A 14618-nucleotide genomic window follows, 5' to 3' on the forward strand; every position below is an offset into this window, starting at 1 on the left:
CGTTCGACTTTTATTTGGACGCATGCGGAGCGTGTTTGTAACATACGCTTGGCGTAGTTTCAGCGCTCCGTGAACGTATAAAACGCACCCGTGGTATCAAAAACGTATTCTGACATTCAACGAAACTTGCTCTGACATTTATAGTGGCATATGTCCGTGAATTTGCATATCCAAGTGCATGTATAAAATGGTATAAAAGGTTGGGCAGTGTTCAGTTTGGCACTTGCTATAATGGATTGCCTGGAGAGAATCAAGAGGGCATATCTTCTAGCCATGGCTCTAGATCTACAACATGTAGACCAACTTCACCTTAACATGAAAAAATGATACCGTTTATGTTATTACTACCACTGGGTCGATGCCTCTGCTGGTGGACTGATAGTCCCCGAGGGTATCACCAGCCCAGTAGCCAGTACTTCGGTACTGGCATGAAAATACGGATTTTGTGTTATTAAAATTTGCTGTTACAAAATTTTGGAAATTATTTAAAATTAAGGAATGTATCTCCCTCATGCAAAGCTCTGATTCCTTGCCCAGCTTTGGCTATACTTTTTGTCCTTTTTGGTTTATTGCTATTCATGTTTTTAATAAGCTTTAGATTTTCAAATATTTTGGCCTCGAGCATTACTGAAGAGACATTGATTGTCGAAATGCGCATCTGGTGCAGAAAAATTGGTACCGTTTATGTTATTCCACATTGATATTGATATGGAGCGTTGGATGGAAAGCATATTGCCATAAAGAAACAGGCTCGTTCAGGTTCGTTATACCACAACTGTAAGGGATTCTTCTCCATAGTCATGCTATCTTTGGTTGATGGTGATTACAAGTTTATATGGGCAGTTGTTGGAGGTAAGATATTTATATAATTTTTTGTAAAAGTCCTTTAAAACGTTAGAAAAAACTTACAAATTTTATTGCTTGTAATACTGTTTCATAATCTAATATAATGTAAATAAGCAAAGCGTCCAATCCATAAAACAAAGAGCAGCACAAACGAAGCAACAGATCCTCGTGTATATATATATATGATCCGTTCATCCTAATTTGACTCCTCAAAATTCAAGAGTCTATCCTAAATTGAGGTAAATTGTATGGCTTTCCAAATACCGTTTCGATTCCTAACATCACTGAAGAGACATTAATTGTCAAAATCCGGATATGGTGTACACAAACCTTTGCACCTTTTGTTTGCGGTATACCATCTTTTCCGCAAGTTCATTATTTTCTGTTTAGTATTAAATTTATAATTAAGATCCATTTATTACATCGGTGATCCGTTTATTTGGCAATCGCCAATGGCAGTCAGCAGGGTTTAAGAACATTTGTTGTTCGACCTGTTAGTCAAATACGTTTTGTTAAAATATACTCTTTCACTTTTATGGTCTTTTGGAAAATGTTGTTTGTGCAGTATTTAGACCCCTCTAACAAGAAATTTGTTTTGCATGCACACGTATAAAAATTGCCGTTTTTATCCAACGCAATCATAGGTTTGAACGTTGTTTTCAATTTAGACTTGTTTATATATATATATATATATATATATATATTTATTTTGAACGAATCTGACGAAACCTCAAAAGTCGAAACACGTGTCATTCGTGGTAAAATTAGTTAACCTCGGTATCTCACACATTGTTGTCAATATAATGGAATTCTATGCGACTGTCATACAAGTGAGAGGTTTAGCTAGCTATAAAACCAGGTTTAATCCAGCATTTTCTACATAAGGAAATGCCTTAACCAAGTCAGGAATACCGGTATGACAGTTGTTTTTCATTCGTTTGATGTGTTTGAGCTTTTGATTTTGCCATTTGATAAAGGACTTTCCGTTTTGTATTTTCCTTGGAGTTCTGTATTTTTGCTAGTTTACTTTTTTTTAATTTTAGCACACATGTAAGTCACTCAAGAATTTACATATATACATTTGTAAATAGTTATCATGAGATTTTATATTTCTTCATATATGAAACTTTTTGCGATAATTTCATATTATCCCTGCATTTTAGGAAACGGTGCCTGTTCTGATGCTCAGATGTATAATGAGTCCGAATTAAGAGAAGCAGCGGAAGATGGAAGAATAGGCTTCCCGATGCCGAGCCTCTTCCAAATGATACCGAAGACGTTCCCTACTATTTCATTGGAGATGACACATTGCCCTAAGAACGACGATGATGAAACCCTACTCTCATAGGACAATGGACAGAGAAGAACATATATTCAGTTATAGACTATCGCGAGCAAGGCGTGTTGTGGAGAACGCGTTTGGTATTTTGGCCAATTCAGAATTCTCCTCCCAACAATGGGTCATTCCCCATCCACAGTTCGTCTGATAGTGAAGACATGCATTATTTTACACAATCTGATAAGAATTCGCTATCCTGGGCTTCAGTACCAACAACTAGATTGTGAACACCCCATCAACAGGAATTTAATTCCAGGAGCTTGGAGGCAGGGACCGAATCTGCAGGATACCCAGAATGTTACAGCAGCTAATATGGACAGTAAGAGAGGAAAAAACCAGTGGAACCTTATCAAGCACTGGATAAACTCGCCTGCTGGATCAGTTGCCTGGCAGGACAGAATGATATGAGACATGAATAATAATTGAAAAATAAATTGATCACATCTGCAAAATGGTTTAATAAGTTATGATTACACGCACTTGTCTTGGTTATAGTTGAAAACATTCTTTCATGCTTCTTAATTCACCCATGTACACAGGAACAGTATGACTTCATGCACATCAATATTGTGATATATGGTAAAAGAAAGTCTGCAGTGCAAAGTCTACACAAGAGTGGACACGCTAAAATGTCTCGCCTGCTTACTGGTATGTCGGAATATAAGATTCTTAATTGATCACTGGAGCATGAAAACGAGGTCAAGGTGTAGTGACATATGTCAGACTGACATGGGCACCTACTGAGGAGTCTATAGACCAATTACCATAACTCTAGGTATTCTATGTACTGAGAAACTGACCTAATCACGAAAACTGGTCGCGGAATAAACAAAGTCATTCAACCATGAAAATGAGGTCAAGGACATCTGACATGTGACGGACAGAAAGCTTGCAACATAAGGCATCTATGGGTGAAATATGGATGGTCTAGGTCTGCTTCCTTCTGAGTTATAAAGCTTTCACCAACTTGTTGCCGCCTTCGCCGCCGGTATAGCTATACATATGTCTCGCCTTCAGCGTCTTTCGACGCAGGCGAGACAAAAATCAAACTGGAATAACAAAACGACTTGAACTTGGAAGACTTGGTAGACTGACTTCTTGAATCTGGTCCCCAGTATTCTCTTCTTGCACTCTCTTTCTTGTTCCCGACGTTCTCATCATCCCAAGGACCAGGCCACGACCAAGAACTGATTTACCACTGCCTCTTCCTTTGGTGGCATTTCGAAATGAATTGTTTTGAAAAAGGCGGGAATACAAGACCATGTGTATCCAGAAGTAGTACAAACACTCGATAATTACACGTCCCAGACACGCCGAAAGCACGGATAATCGTCCCAGGTAGATCGTGACGCGTCTCAAATACGTTCAAGGGACGTTTTTCCTTAGTAGCGTGCATTTCATCTACGTTAGACAAACGCCAGACATACGCCAACATACGTTACTTGAACGCCCGATAAACGCTTATGTACGCTTCTCGTACGCCCTAAACACGATTAAAGCTCGTTGTGCACACGATACAGATATGATTGACAAGTTAAATGCGTTCAAAATTACTAGCGTATTGGCAGCGTACATGGTTTTTGACCACGCCCGGCGTACGTCGGTGCTATACGCTGGTGTGTGACGCCGGTATAAACAAACCCACGAGATGTTTGTACATGGAAACATTTTATGGTTGCAGTTACTCTTGCAGTCAGTAACTTCATTTTACTTTATTTAATTTCAGCATCTTGGGACATAAATTAGCTTATTTTATAACTATAATTTTTATGAACACTTTTCATATAAATTATATTTATAAAACACAGTAATAAGGTCACAAGGCGTACGATAAAGTCCCTATGAACTCACTGAATGCACGAGTGACTTTATTCATAAAAAGTGTCCGTGTAAGTATATGTAAGAGAATGATAATTCCTTTCTCATGATTAAGTACGAGCGTTAGCGAGTACTTATCACGATGAAAGGGATTATCATTATCTTACAAACCTAGAATATTGTAAATTGCTCAAAGCTCACATTATCTCTTGATTGGTTGTATTCAAAAATTAGTTTCATTGTTAAAGGGGCATTGGCTGTCAAATTCATGTTCACCGATTTGACTCAAATTCTCATATTTGATTTATAACATACTCAAACGTATATCCAAAAATAAAACAATTTACAAGACATGGGCTCGATAATATGTATCATCCTTTCGTGTGTATTTTAGTCTAGACGCCATCTAATTAACTATCCGAAGAGCCGACGGTCATATAAGCGATATAAACATAAATATAGATATAAATAGATAGCGAACTCGTGCAATTGGATTTTCTAGGTATGTTTAATTTCATATTATAGGTTTAAAATAGGTTGTTTCAGTTTCAATGTTGACATTCTTTTCCTTTAAATAACTGAACACGTATAATTCATGCGTAATCCATCTGTAGCTAAGGGGTTAAATTGAAGGTCACATGAATACGAATTCAATAGAGTCGAATTATTCACTTATTATCTTTTTGTTTATTTACAGTTCAAATCAATAAATTCGAAATTTGAGTTAAAGCTAAATTTAATTTCACAGCCAATATTTTAATCAAGCCCTTTACATCAAATGCTACTTCATTGCGTCAAGGAAATGTTCGAATGAAATGCATTAAAGCATGATTTACATTCATTCTTCACAATTAAGAAGCATCAAATTCTACAATTTCATTGGTCGAGAGCACTTTGCTATATTCTAACGGGTGTTGTTAGAATATAGAAAAGTGCTCTCTACCGATGAAGGTGTTAGAATATAGCAAAGTGCTCTCGACCAATGAAACTGTAGTACTTGGTGTTTCTTAATTTAAATCATGTTCTTAGTAAGGGATTATCCTATTGTTTAGGCTTACTTACATTTCAAAACAAAGAATTTTATAAATGAGTTACAACTGCCCTGAAGCACATTTATCAGCTTGAAAGAATGTGTGATTTAAACTAACTAAAAGTTGAATTTTGAAACAAATAAACAAAAAATCAAAATAAGATAAAATTTACTGGTGCAGTAACCTTGGTACCGTTTACTTAACATTATTATAAGAATATTGATAACTTCAAATTACTTAAAAGATAAACAATATCAAAGCAATGCAAAAAAAAAAGTTTTAAAATCAAATATAACCTAAATCTTTAGCTTATACTCTTTCAAAAACTCAGATTACTGGATCCGCGGTTGGTGAGAATAGTAATTTCCAATATTCTGATAAAATTTTAAAAAAGAAATTAAGTGTATAATAACCATTGAATATATTCTAAACTTTTAAAGGCATTGTATTTGAACATTTCCCTGACATAATAAAGAAGTATTTGATGTACAGAGCTGGAATAAAATATTGGCTGTAAAATAAAATTTACTTGTAACTCAAATTTTGAATTATTGATTTGAACTGTAAATAAACAAAAAGATAATTCCTCGTTAAAATATTACATGATTTACACTCATACTCACAATCAGCAAACATTTCTTACCATTCCATTGTACTGTTGTTTCATCTAATGTCTAAAACACAATTTATTATATTTTCCAAAATTATAAGAAAGTCCCTACATTACTAAAACTAATCCATAAATGAAATTCCTAAAAGGGAAGTCGTGCATTAATCACAAAACATTGCACTGACAATGAAAATATTTCTTGAATACAACCAATCAAGAGATCGTTTGAGCCTTCGGCACTTTACAATATTTTAAGTTTGTAAGATAATGATAATCCCTTTCTTCGTATATGTAAGAGAATGATAATCCCTTTCTTCATGATTAAGTACGAGCGTTAGCGAGTACTTATCATGAAGTAAAGGATTATCATTCTCTTACAAACTTAGAATATTGTAAAGTGCTCATGGCTCAAATAACCTCTTGATTGGTTGACTATTCAAGAATTAGCTTCATTGTCAGTGCAATGATTCTAATTGATGCATGACTTCCTTTTTCGGCATTTCACTTATGGATTAGTTTCAGTGATGTAAGGACTTTCTTATAATTTGGGAAATATCAAAAAAAAAATGCGTTATAGACATTAGGTGACACAACAGTACAAAGAAAAGGTAGGAATTGTATATGTTTCCTGATTGTGAGTATGAATGTAAATCATGTAATATTTTAGTGAGGAATTATCCTTTTTTTATTTACAGTTTAAATCAATAAATACATTTGAGTTACAACTACTTTCATTTCACAGCCATTATTTGGTCCATCTTTTTAAATCCAATACTATTTTATTATGTCAGGGGAATGTCAAAATAAAATGCCTTTAAAAGTTTAAATATATTCCAAACATAAATTAAATTCCTGTTTTTTGTTGTTTTATTTTATCGGAATATTGGAAATAACTATAATGATTCTTTACAACCGCTGGTCCAGTAATCAGAGTTTTCCAAATCTAAAGATTTGGTTTTTTTTTTTTTTTATCTTAAAACTGTTTTTTTTTCTTTTAATGCATGGCTTTAATATTGTTCAATATTTTAGTAATTTGAAGTTATTAATATTTCATAACAACATTAAAGGTACCATTTTTACTGCACCAGTAAATTTCAACTTATTTTGATTTTTGTTCGTTTGTTTCACATTTGTTACACCCCAGTTCTATTGTTATACTTCATAGTTTCTATTTCTGAAACAAGTGTAAATTGAATAGATCTATTGTTACGAATAACAATGCATTTTGACCACAGGGTGTGACGAGCGGGGTTTCTGGAAACCCCTGCTTCTACATCCCGAAAACAAAGTCCATTGTTATTCATTACAATAGAAATTGATTATTTTTTAAATAGCATGAACATTAGAAATTACTAATAGTGTTCACTACAAGTTGTTTCAAGATATTAAAAAAAAAAACATTTTAGGAAATTCCAATAGCGAAAAAAATATTAAGCATCTATTTTGAATAAAAAAAATCTTTCCAGGGAAAAATAATTGGATTGATAGCGTTGAAAACCTAGTAAATAAAATTGTTCGCGATTTGCGAGAAAAAAAATTTCTGACTCCGACAAAAAACCATGTGTGTCCGAATATGAATGTTTATTCTCGAAAAGGTGGGGGTTGGGGGGGGGGGGGGTTTGGGGGAGCTTCTTTTTTATATAAAACCGTAACATAAAAAATACATTTATGATTACCTTCATTAAACTGATACATATAAGTACTTTGGGTTATAATATTGCCTTTATCTTTAGTCTCTTCTACCAAATCCAACGCTTGACTTAAAATGTCGTCCGTCTTATACCCGTCCATATTGACAACTGCATACAAGGAGCATGATGTATTTTTTTGTGATAAGAATGCACGAAACGGTCAACCTTGAACTTTTGATTCATATTAGCACCAGGATTTAACAGAAATATGCAAAACAACAACTTTGACATTTGTAAAATCTACTCACTTGTCAAAGTTTGAAAGAACATAGCCAAAGTAAGGTCACTAGTGGGGTTTCATGTAAAAAAAATATTTTTCTTATAATTCACGGTTCAATTTTGTCAATAAATATGCTATCCATTCTTTTTCATTTAATAATCAATGTTAAAAAATATAGGGTTTAGCATTGGGTGTAAATTAGTTATACACCTCGGGATACGGCGTGTAGATAGACACATCTATCCCTCGGTGTATAACTATTACAACTTCTAGTCAGTTTCAATCACTGGTGATAAATCCTTTCAATCTGATAAATGTGCTTCGGGGCAGTTGTAACTCATTTATAGAAACTCTTTTGTTTTGAACTGTAAATAGGCATAAACAATAGGATAATCCCTTACTAAGAACATGAATTACATTCATTCATCACAATTAAGAGACATAAAATCCTACAAATTCATTGGTCGAGAGCACTTTGCTATATTCTAAATGACAAGTACTCGCTAACGCTCTTACTAATCATGAAGAAAGGGATTATCATTCTCTTACATATACTTATTGTACTGTTTTTCTATAGTTCTGCTGGGGGCAAAGTCGTAAAATAAGACTAAATATCTCTAAACATCGTGGTTCATCAACCGGTATGCATTTTTTTTTTTTTTTTTTGTGTTTAATCTTTTGATTATGCAATTGTATAAAATTTGTATAACTTTCTAATTTAAAAACGTCGTACAAGTCAGATCCAAAACAAAAGTAACAAAATAAACTGTATGGTAACAACCAGCCGTATAGTTTTTCTGCACTTGTAGTCAGGTCAAGGTCCTCGGCTATCGCCTCGGACTTGACCTGACTTTTCGTGCAGAAAAACTGTACGGCAACGGTTGTTTCCTGTCAGTTTTTTTTTATCTTTGTTCTGATCTTATACATAACAGCTGTTTTCAATAGTGTACTCCATTTTGAAATAAAGACAAATTGAAAGAATTATTCCAAATTGTTTGCCCTCAGTAAATATCTCATACTGGTATGTTCATAAGATTGTGTCCTATTGCTTATTATAAATCTTAAATATGATATTCCTTTTAGATTAGATATGGAAGGTATATTAAAGAAAAAAATTTCGATATTGAGAGGTTTCGAGGACAAATGGTTTAAACTAACGGAGGATGGATTTTTAGAATACTATGAGGTATGCAATTAAGAATACACATCTACTTGTATTGCCGTAACATGCATGCATGAATGAAAACGAAGTTGAGATAGATTTAACCCGATAAACCAACAACAAAACAACACAAATAAATCGAAAGACATCATAGTGTTCTTTACTTAGACTTGTTTGAATCCAAAATATTAAGAAAAACATCCTGCTATCAACATACAGAATGTTAATATTTTCGTTGGTTCCTACGGGTAACTTTTTCAACCAAGTGGATATTTGTAGAAATTCTTTTTCAAACTCTTTTCATAGATGGAAAATAAGAACGTAAACAAATTTCGTCAAAATAAAACCTATAAAAATGAAAACATTAGTACTTTATCCTAGGTCCTGATTTGTAAATTATATCAATTATACAGTATGTACAGATTAAGCTTGAAAACGTGAAAAGAAAAGAAAAAATGTATGAGGACTATTTCTCTGTCTGAAAAAAATGCTCTGTATATTTTTTTAACTATTCGTGTTGATTTTTCTATGTTTCTTGTTTTACCATTATTGCTGCCTGTTAAGACCTTGATATAACATTAGATTCATTGTGAGATGTGTATAGATAGCGATGAGAATCAAAACATACATGTTACAATGCTAAATGCATTGGTTTTGCGACTGGTGTTTTATTTTTGTCAATAAATGATTAATATTGGCTGCAATGCATACTAGTTAGTAAGTTCTAGTTTCTCGCAAAAGATGAGCCTCAAATATGGTAAAACAGTAACGTTCATTGCTATGAAAAATAAAAGAATCAGTCAATATTGTATAGATGTTATGATTCGTTGCAAATATATGACGATTATTACACAAATATTACTTTTCTTCTAGATTAAACCTTCAATCCTATCACAAGATACAGATGTCTCAGCAAATCAGATACCAAGTTATGTCAGTGGTTTCGGCATGAAAGAAGGTGGACTATTTGTAGGTATATATTTATATGGATTTTAGGGAAAAAGTGTTACAGAAGATCACCAATTTAACTAAAGTAATAATGTGTTGTTTACTCAAATTGCGTCAGGATTTATCTGATAGCTGATAAATCAATAAATAGAGTTTTCTATTGTAGCTATCGACTTGCTGTATTTTGTTGTTAGTGTATATCGAAACGTGGGAAATATTCATGTATATCGAGAATGAATACAATAAACTCCAACAAAAATGAACCTGCATGATAAGACGTTGGATAAATTAGACTACAACTAAAAAAGAGACATAATCAGAAGAAATAAACTAGAGACTCTAAAGAGCCGTGTCGCTCACCTAAATCTTCAACAATGGCCACTTTTTAGTAAAAATCATCATTACAGGGGAATAACTCTGTTAAGAGTTAACTGACAAGTTCCGGCAGGTTGAATATTTTGTAGATCCTATCCTGCTGTTCATTTTCTTCCTTTTTTACAGTTTCTATTTATCTATTATAGTTTTCAAAATGAAAGGCAAAAAAAATGAAAAACAATGGTAAAAATTATCATTCAAGGGCAAAATCTCCCATAACAAGTCGACTAACGATTTGGGTCATGTTGACTTAATGGTAGATCTTGTTTTGCTGATCATTGTTTGCCTTTTAAAATTCTATCTATCTATTTTAGTTTTCAAGGTATTAGGCAAAAATGCAAACGAAGGGAAAGTTGTAAATAAAGGGCGATAATTCCAATATGGTGTCGATTGACGATTTCAATCTTGTTGATGTCTTTGTAGATCATGTCTTGCTGATCATTTTTGCTCATTCAAGTTTCTATCTTTCAATTATTATTTTATATAGACAATATGTAGACCTTATCATTTTGAACATGTCTGCCCCTGTCAGATTTTCTCTATCTAAAGCGGTTTTCAAAATAATAGAGAAAATTTCATTTTACCCTCTAAATTCCTTTTTTTTTTGCCATACTTGCCATGTTTGTCGGCAAGCGGGGTCATTGGGCACAATGTTTTAACTAGGAACCCCATTGATGATTGTGACCAAGTTTTGGTTGAATTTAACCCAATCGTTTCAGAGGAGATGATGATCTTTGTAAAAGTTAACGTACGACAGACTACGGATGCCAAAAGCCCACACTAGTCATTCGGACCAGATAAGATAAAAAGTGGTTAACTGAATAGTTATTACAAGGCAAAATTTATGACATGGTAACTCCATCAAAACCTTATAGATATGTTCCACAATGGACAGACTCAGTCATGGTCATTGTCATTGTCATTTTGAATAAACAATAATACATTAAAAACGTAGTTCAAACATATTTTATTGCAAAAAAAAACAAACGAAGTTGACACAAGTTGTTCCAACTCCCAATGGTCTTATTCAGTAAATAGATACACATTACATATAATATAATACACATGCATCAGCAATACATATATAAGGAAATATCAACGTGCACAATCAATTGTAAAAAATAAAAATGAAACTTATAGAGAATATCATATGGTTTTTTCAATATCACATCCGTATCAACCCGAGACACCAATATAATCCCAAGAGCTGTGCTCGAGGGCTGATATTGACCGAGGGCTGATAATTATACATCTGATATGAAAAATGACATGTTATGATCTTTTTATCATATACTAATAGAAACTAATGGTATAATTGTACCCCTTGATAAAACTAATTTGTACATATATTTGTTCATCAAATTTGAAGAATTGTCTTAACCGTGTGATATGACTGCTGTTGTTCTCCTCTGTTGAAGCATATGATCATGGTGATAGAAAGATTTCTTATCATATACTTAGAGTAAATAACATATAATTTTTACAGTATGATAATAGCATCAAATTTACGTGAATTCCATATATTTCCGAAATGGTGTTTAGCGGGCTGATATGAAAAAATTATCACATGCTTCGACTTTTATCACATGCCTTTCCGTAACGTTATCGCATGGCATTCCGGTGATACTCGGCAAATTCCGGAAAATACACCTCAATGGTACGTTTTCAGTGAAAAAAACATTACAAAGTAGGGTACAAACCAATTATTAGAATACAGGAAAATATATTAAAAAAATGATACAATAAATGCATTTTTAAAAGTTTCCAGCATAATTTAAAAAGTTACTTTAAAAATGTTGACTTTTCCAAGCAGTGTTCATTATGTTTGGTGAAATTTTTTTATCGTCAATATCAAAATATATTATTCTGTTGTTTTTTTTCTCTGTTGAGGCATATGATAGAAATATTTCATATTGGATGTACTACATTTGGCGTCCGACGTCTGTAAACTTCTCACTTTTTTTACTTCTACGTGAAAACTACTTTTTTAAAAGGATCAATATATTAAACTGTTATTTTTTCCATTGTTGAAGCATATGATAAAAAGATCATAACATGTCATTTTTCATATCAGATGTATTATCAGCCCTTGGTCAATATCAGCCCTCGAGCCTTCGGCTCTTGGGCTGATATTGAACCTTGGGCTGATAATACATCTGATATGAAAAATGCCATGTAATAATCTGATAATATCGGATGTATTACATTTCCCCATTTCCGATATGAAATCTTTCTATCACCATGATCATATGCTTCAACAGAGGAGAACAACAGCAGTCATATCACACGGTTAAGACAATTCTTCAAATTTGATGAATAAATATAATTATGTACAAATTAGTTTTATCAAGGGGTACAATTATACCATTATTTTCTATACGTATATGATAATTTTTTATATTGACGATAAAAAAAATTCAACAAAACATTATGAACACTGTTTGGAAAAGTCAACATTTGTAAAATAACTTTCTAAATTATTCTGGAAACTTTGAAAAATGCATTTTTTGTATCATTTGGGTTTTTTTTTTGCACTATATTTATATACCTATACGGAGTTATTTTCTTTCAGAACGATAGGTCTTTCTTTTGAAGAATCATCCTGGACGATACCAAGTTTCAATGAAATTTGCTTCAAGGCATAAAATATTGACATGTGTTAGGTCATTGTTTTCCCTGATTAAAATGCAAATTTTAATGTACTTTACTGTGACTTGACTGTAAGTGTTGCTCTCCACCTATTGCAACTTATTCAAAATTCTGACCAAATTGCAATCTGTTTTATAAAACCAAACTGTTCAACTGGTCACAAATTTGAACAAACTGCTGAAGAAAACCAGTCAAGTCGTGAAAGTGCAAGGTGATAAAATAAAGCATACTTACAATCCTATAAGACTTCAATTCCACTTCAATGATATTATGAAAAATCAGTCTAACAATTTTTATACAAATTTTATTGAAATTGTCATGCTGAAGGTGATAGGTAGTAATTTTGAATTGCTATTAAAATGTCCATGAACATGAAATTTGTTTGATAGTTATCGTGTGTTGTTGCTTATTGGGGATTTACCTTTTAATTTTCCAACTTTGTTAGATTTAAAGCAGAAAAGACCCTTAATGTTTCTTGTGCTTATTTGACTGAAATAACAAAAATTGTCGTTGATACACATTTTAACTTTTGAAATAGATCATGTGCAGTTTTGTTAATTTTCCGCCATTATGCGAGATGAATTAGATAATGCAGAACTTTTCATAACGCTTTTAAAACAAGCCAAATTTAAACATTCGTGTAAAGGATTTTAAAAATCTTATTGATTCACGCTGTAGTGGAAACCTTACTTTGACTTGTGGATATTATTTTTTCGTGATCTTCTTCTTCAATTTAAGCGACCGCAATCAACTGTCTGATTATTCTGCCACTGTGTTGTATATAAAAAGATGTGGTATGATTGCCAATGAGACAACTCTTGACCAAATGACACAGAAATTAACAACTAATAAAAGGTCACCGTACGACCCTCAACAATGAACAAAGCCCATATCGCATAGTCAGCTATAAAAGGCCCCGAAATGACAAATGTAAAACAATTCAAACGAGAAAACTAACGGCCTAATTTATGTACAAAATAATGAACGAAAAACAAATATGTAACATAGCAACAAACGACAACCACCACTGAATTACAGGCTCCTGACTTGGGACAGGCACATACATAATGTGGCGGGGTTAAACATGTTAGCGGGCGCCCAACCCTCCCCTTAACCTGGGACAATGGTGTAACAGTACAACATTAAGAGCAAACTATAAAAATCAGTTGAAAAAAGGCTTAACTCATCAGATTGATACAAATAGAAATACATCTAACAAAACACAGAGTGGAGGTGTACATCCCAACAACAAAAAGACATTAAGTACAGATCTGAGAGTACCCACAGTTACTGACAGATAGTTCAAAGCCAATAACAACTAATAAAAAAATCATGCATCTAAGATGTTCATGTATCCCAATTTCGTGCTCTCTTCGTGCCAGTTCTTAACTTTTTACATCTATCTATAATACCTTTTACTCCATCAAATGACCAAATGTCCAAATAACCTTATAATATTCTATAAAAATGCAACCACGTACTTTATAATTGGATTTGTGGGGACATAAGATTTAATTGTGATTCTCAGTTTGAACAATGTATTGTCAAACCAAAAGGAGAAGAAGATTATTCGCAATAGTTCGTTTGAAAATTGTTGAAATAATAATCTGCTTTCCGCGATAAAAAGTCATAAAAAAATAATAATATTACCACCCCCCTTTCATAAAGTTAATACGATAAATTACTTACAAAATGACTTGTATTTTTCATACACCATAACAATTCATTTGTGTCTTGATTCATGCAGTTACAGTAATATTTTATTGTAACTGAATAATGATTTTAGAACATACTCACCCATTTTCATCCAATTGAAAATCAGTATTTTCCCTTCTATTTTTCATAGTACACAAAATGTACATGATTTCCATGCACTATAAAATGCTATACATTAATGACTTTACATTGTAGATTAATTATGAAATTGAA

The 14618-nt window shown here is 32.9% G+C and overlaps 2 protein-coding genes across 5 annotated transcripts in view; one reads left to right on the plus strand and one right to left on the minus strand.

The window, feature by feature from the left end:
• LOC127728290 (heat shock 70 kDa protein 12A-like) overlaps positions 1-14618 on the minus strand; it is a 177821-nt gene that overhangs the window by 38996 nt on the left and 124207 nt on the right. The gene's annotated exons all lie outside the window — the stretch shown is intronic.
• LOC127728284 (heat shock 70 kDa protein 12A-like) overlaps positions 1-14618 on the plus strand; it is a 74781-nt gene that overhangs the window by 15492 nt on the left and 44671 nt on the right. For 3 of the 4 annotated variants that reach the window (XM_052235598.1, XM_052235594.1, XM_052235595.1), the window contains exons 2-3: positions 8639-8741; positions 9591-9686. In XM_052235598.1, coding sequence (XP_052091558.1) covers positions 8646-8741; positions 9591-9686 — 192 coding nt within the window. In that variant the 5' untranslated portion in view covers positions 8639-8645. Of the gene's footprint in view, positions 1-8638; positions 8742-9590; positions 9691-14618 lie in introns of those variants that run through there. The other variant, XM_052235597.1, reaches the window with a different exon arrangement.

This window comes from Mytilus californianus, unplaced genomic scaffold (assembly GCF_021869535.1).
Source record: "Mytilus californianus isolate M0D057914Y unplaced genomic scaffold, xbMytCali1.0.p SCAF_2, whole genome shotgun sequence".
Classification (NCBI taxonomy): domain Eukaryota; kingdom Metazoa; phylum Mollusca; class Bivalvia; order Mytilida; family Mytilidae; genus Mytilus; species Mytilus californianus.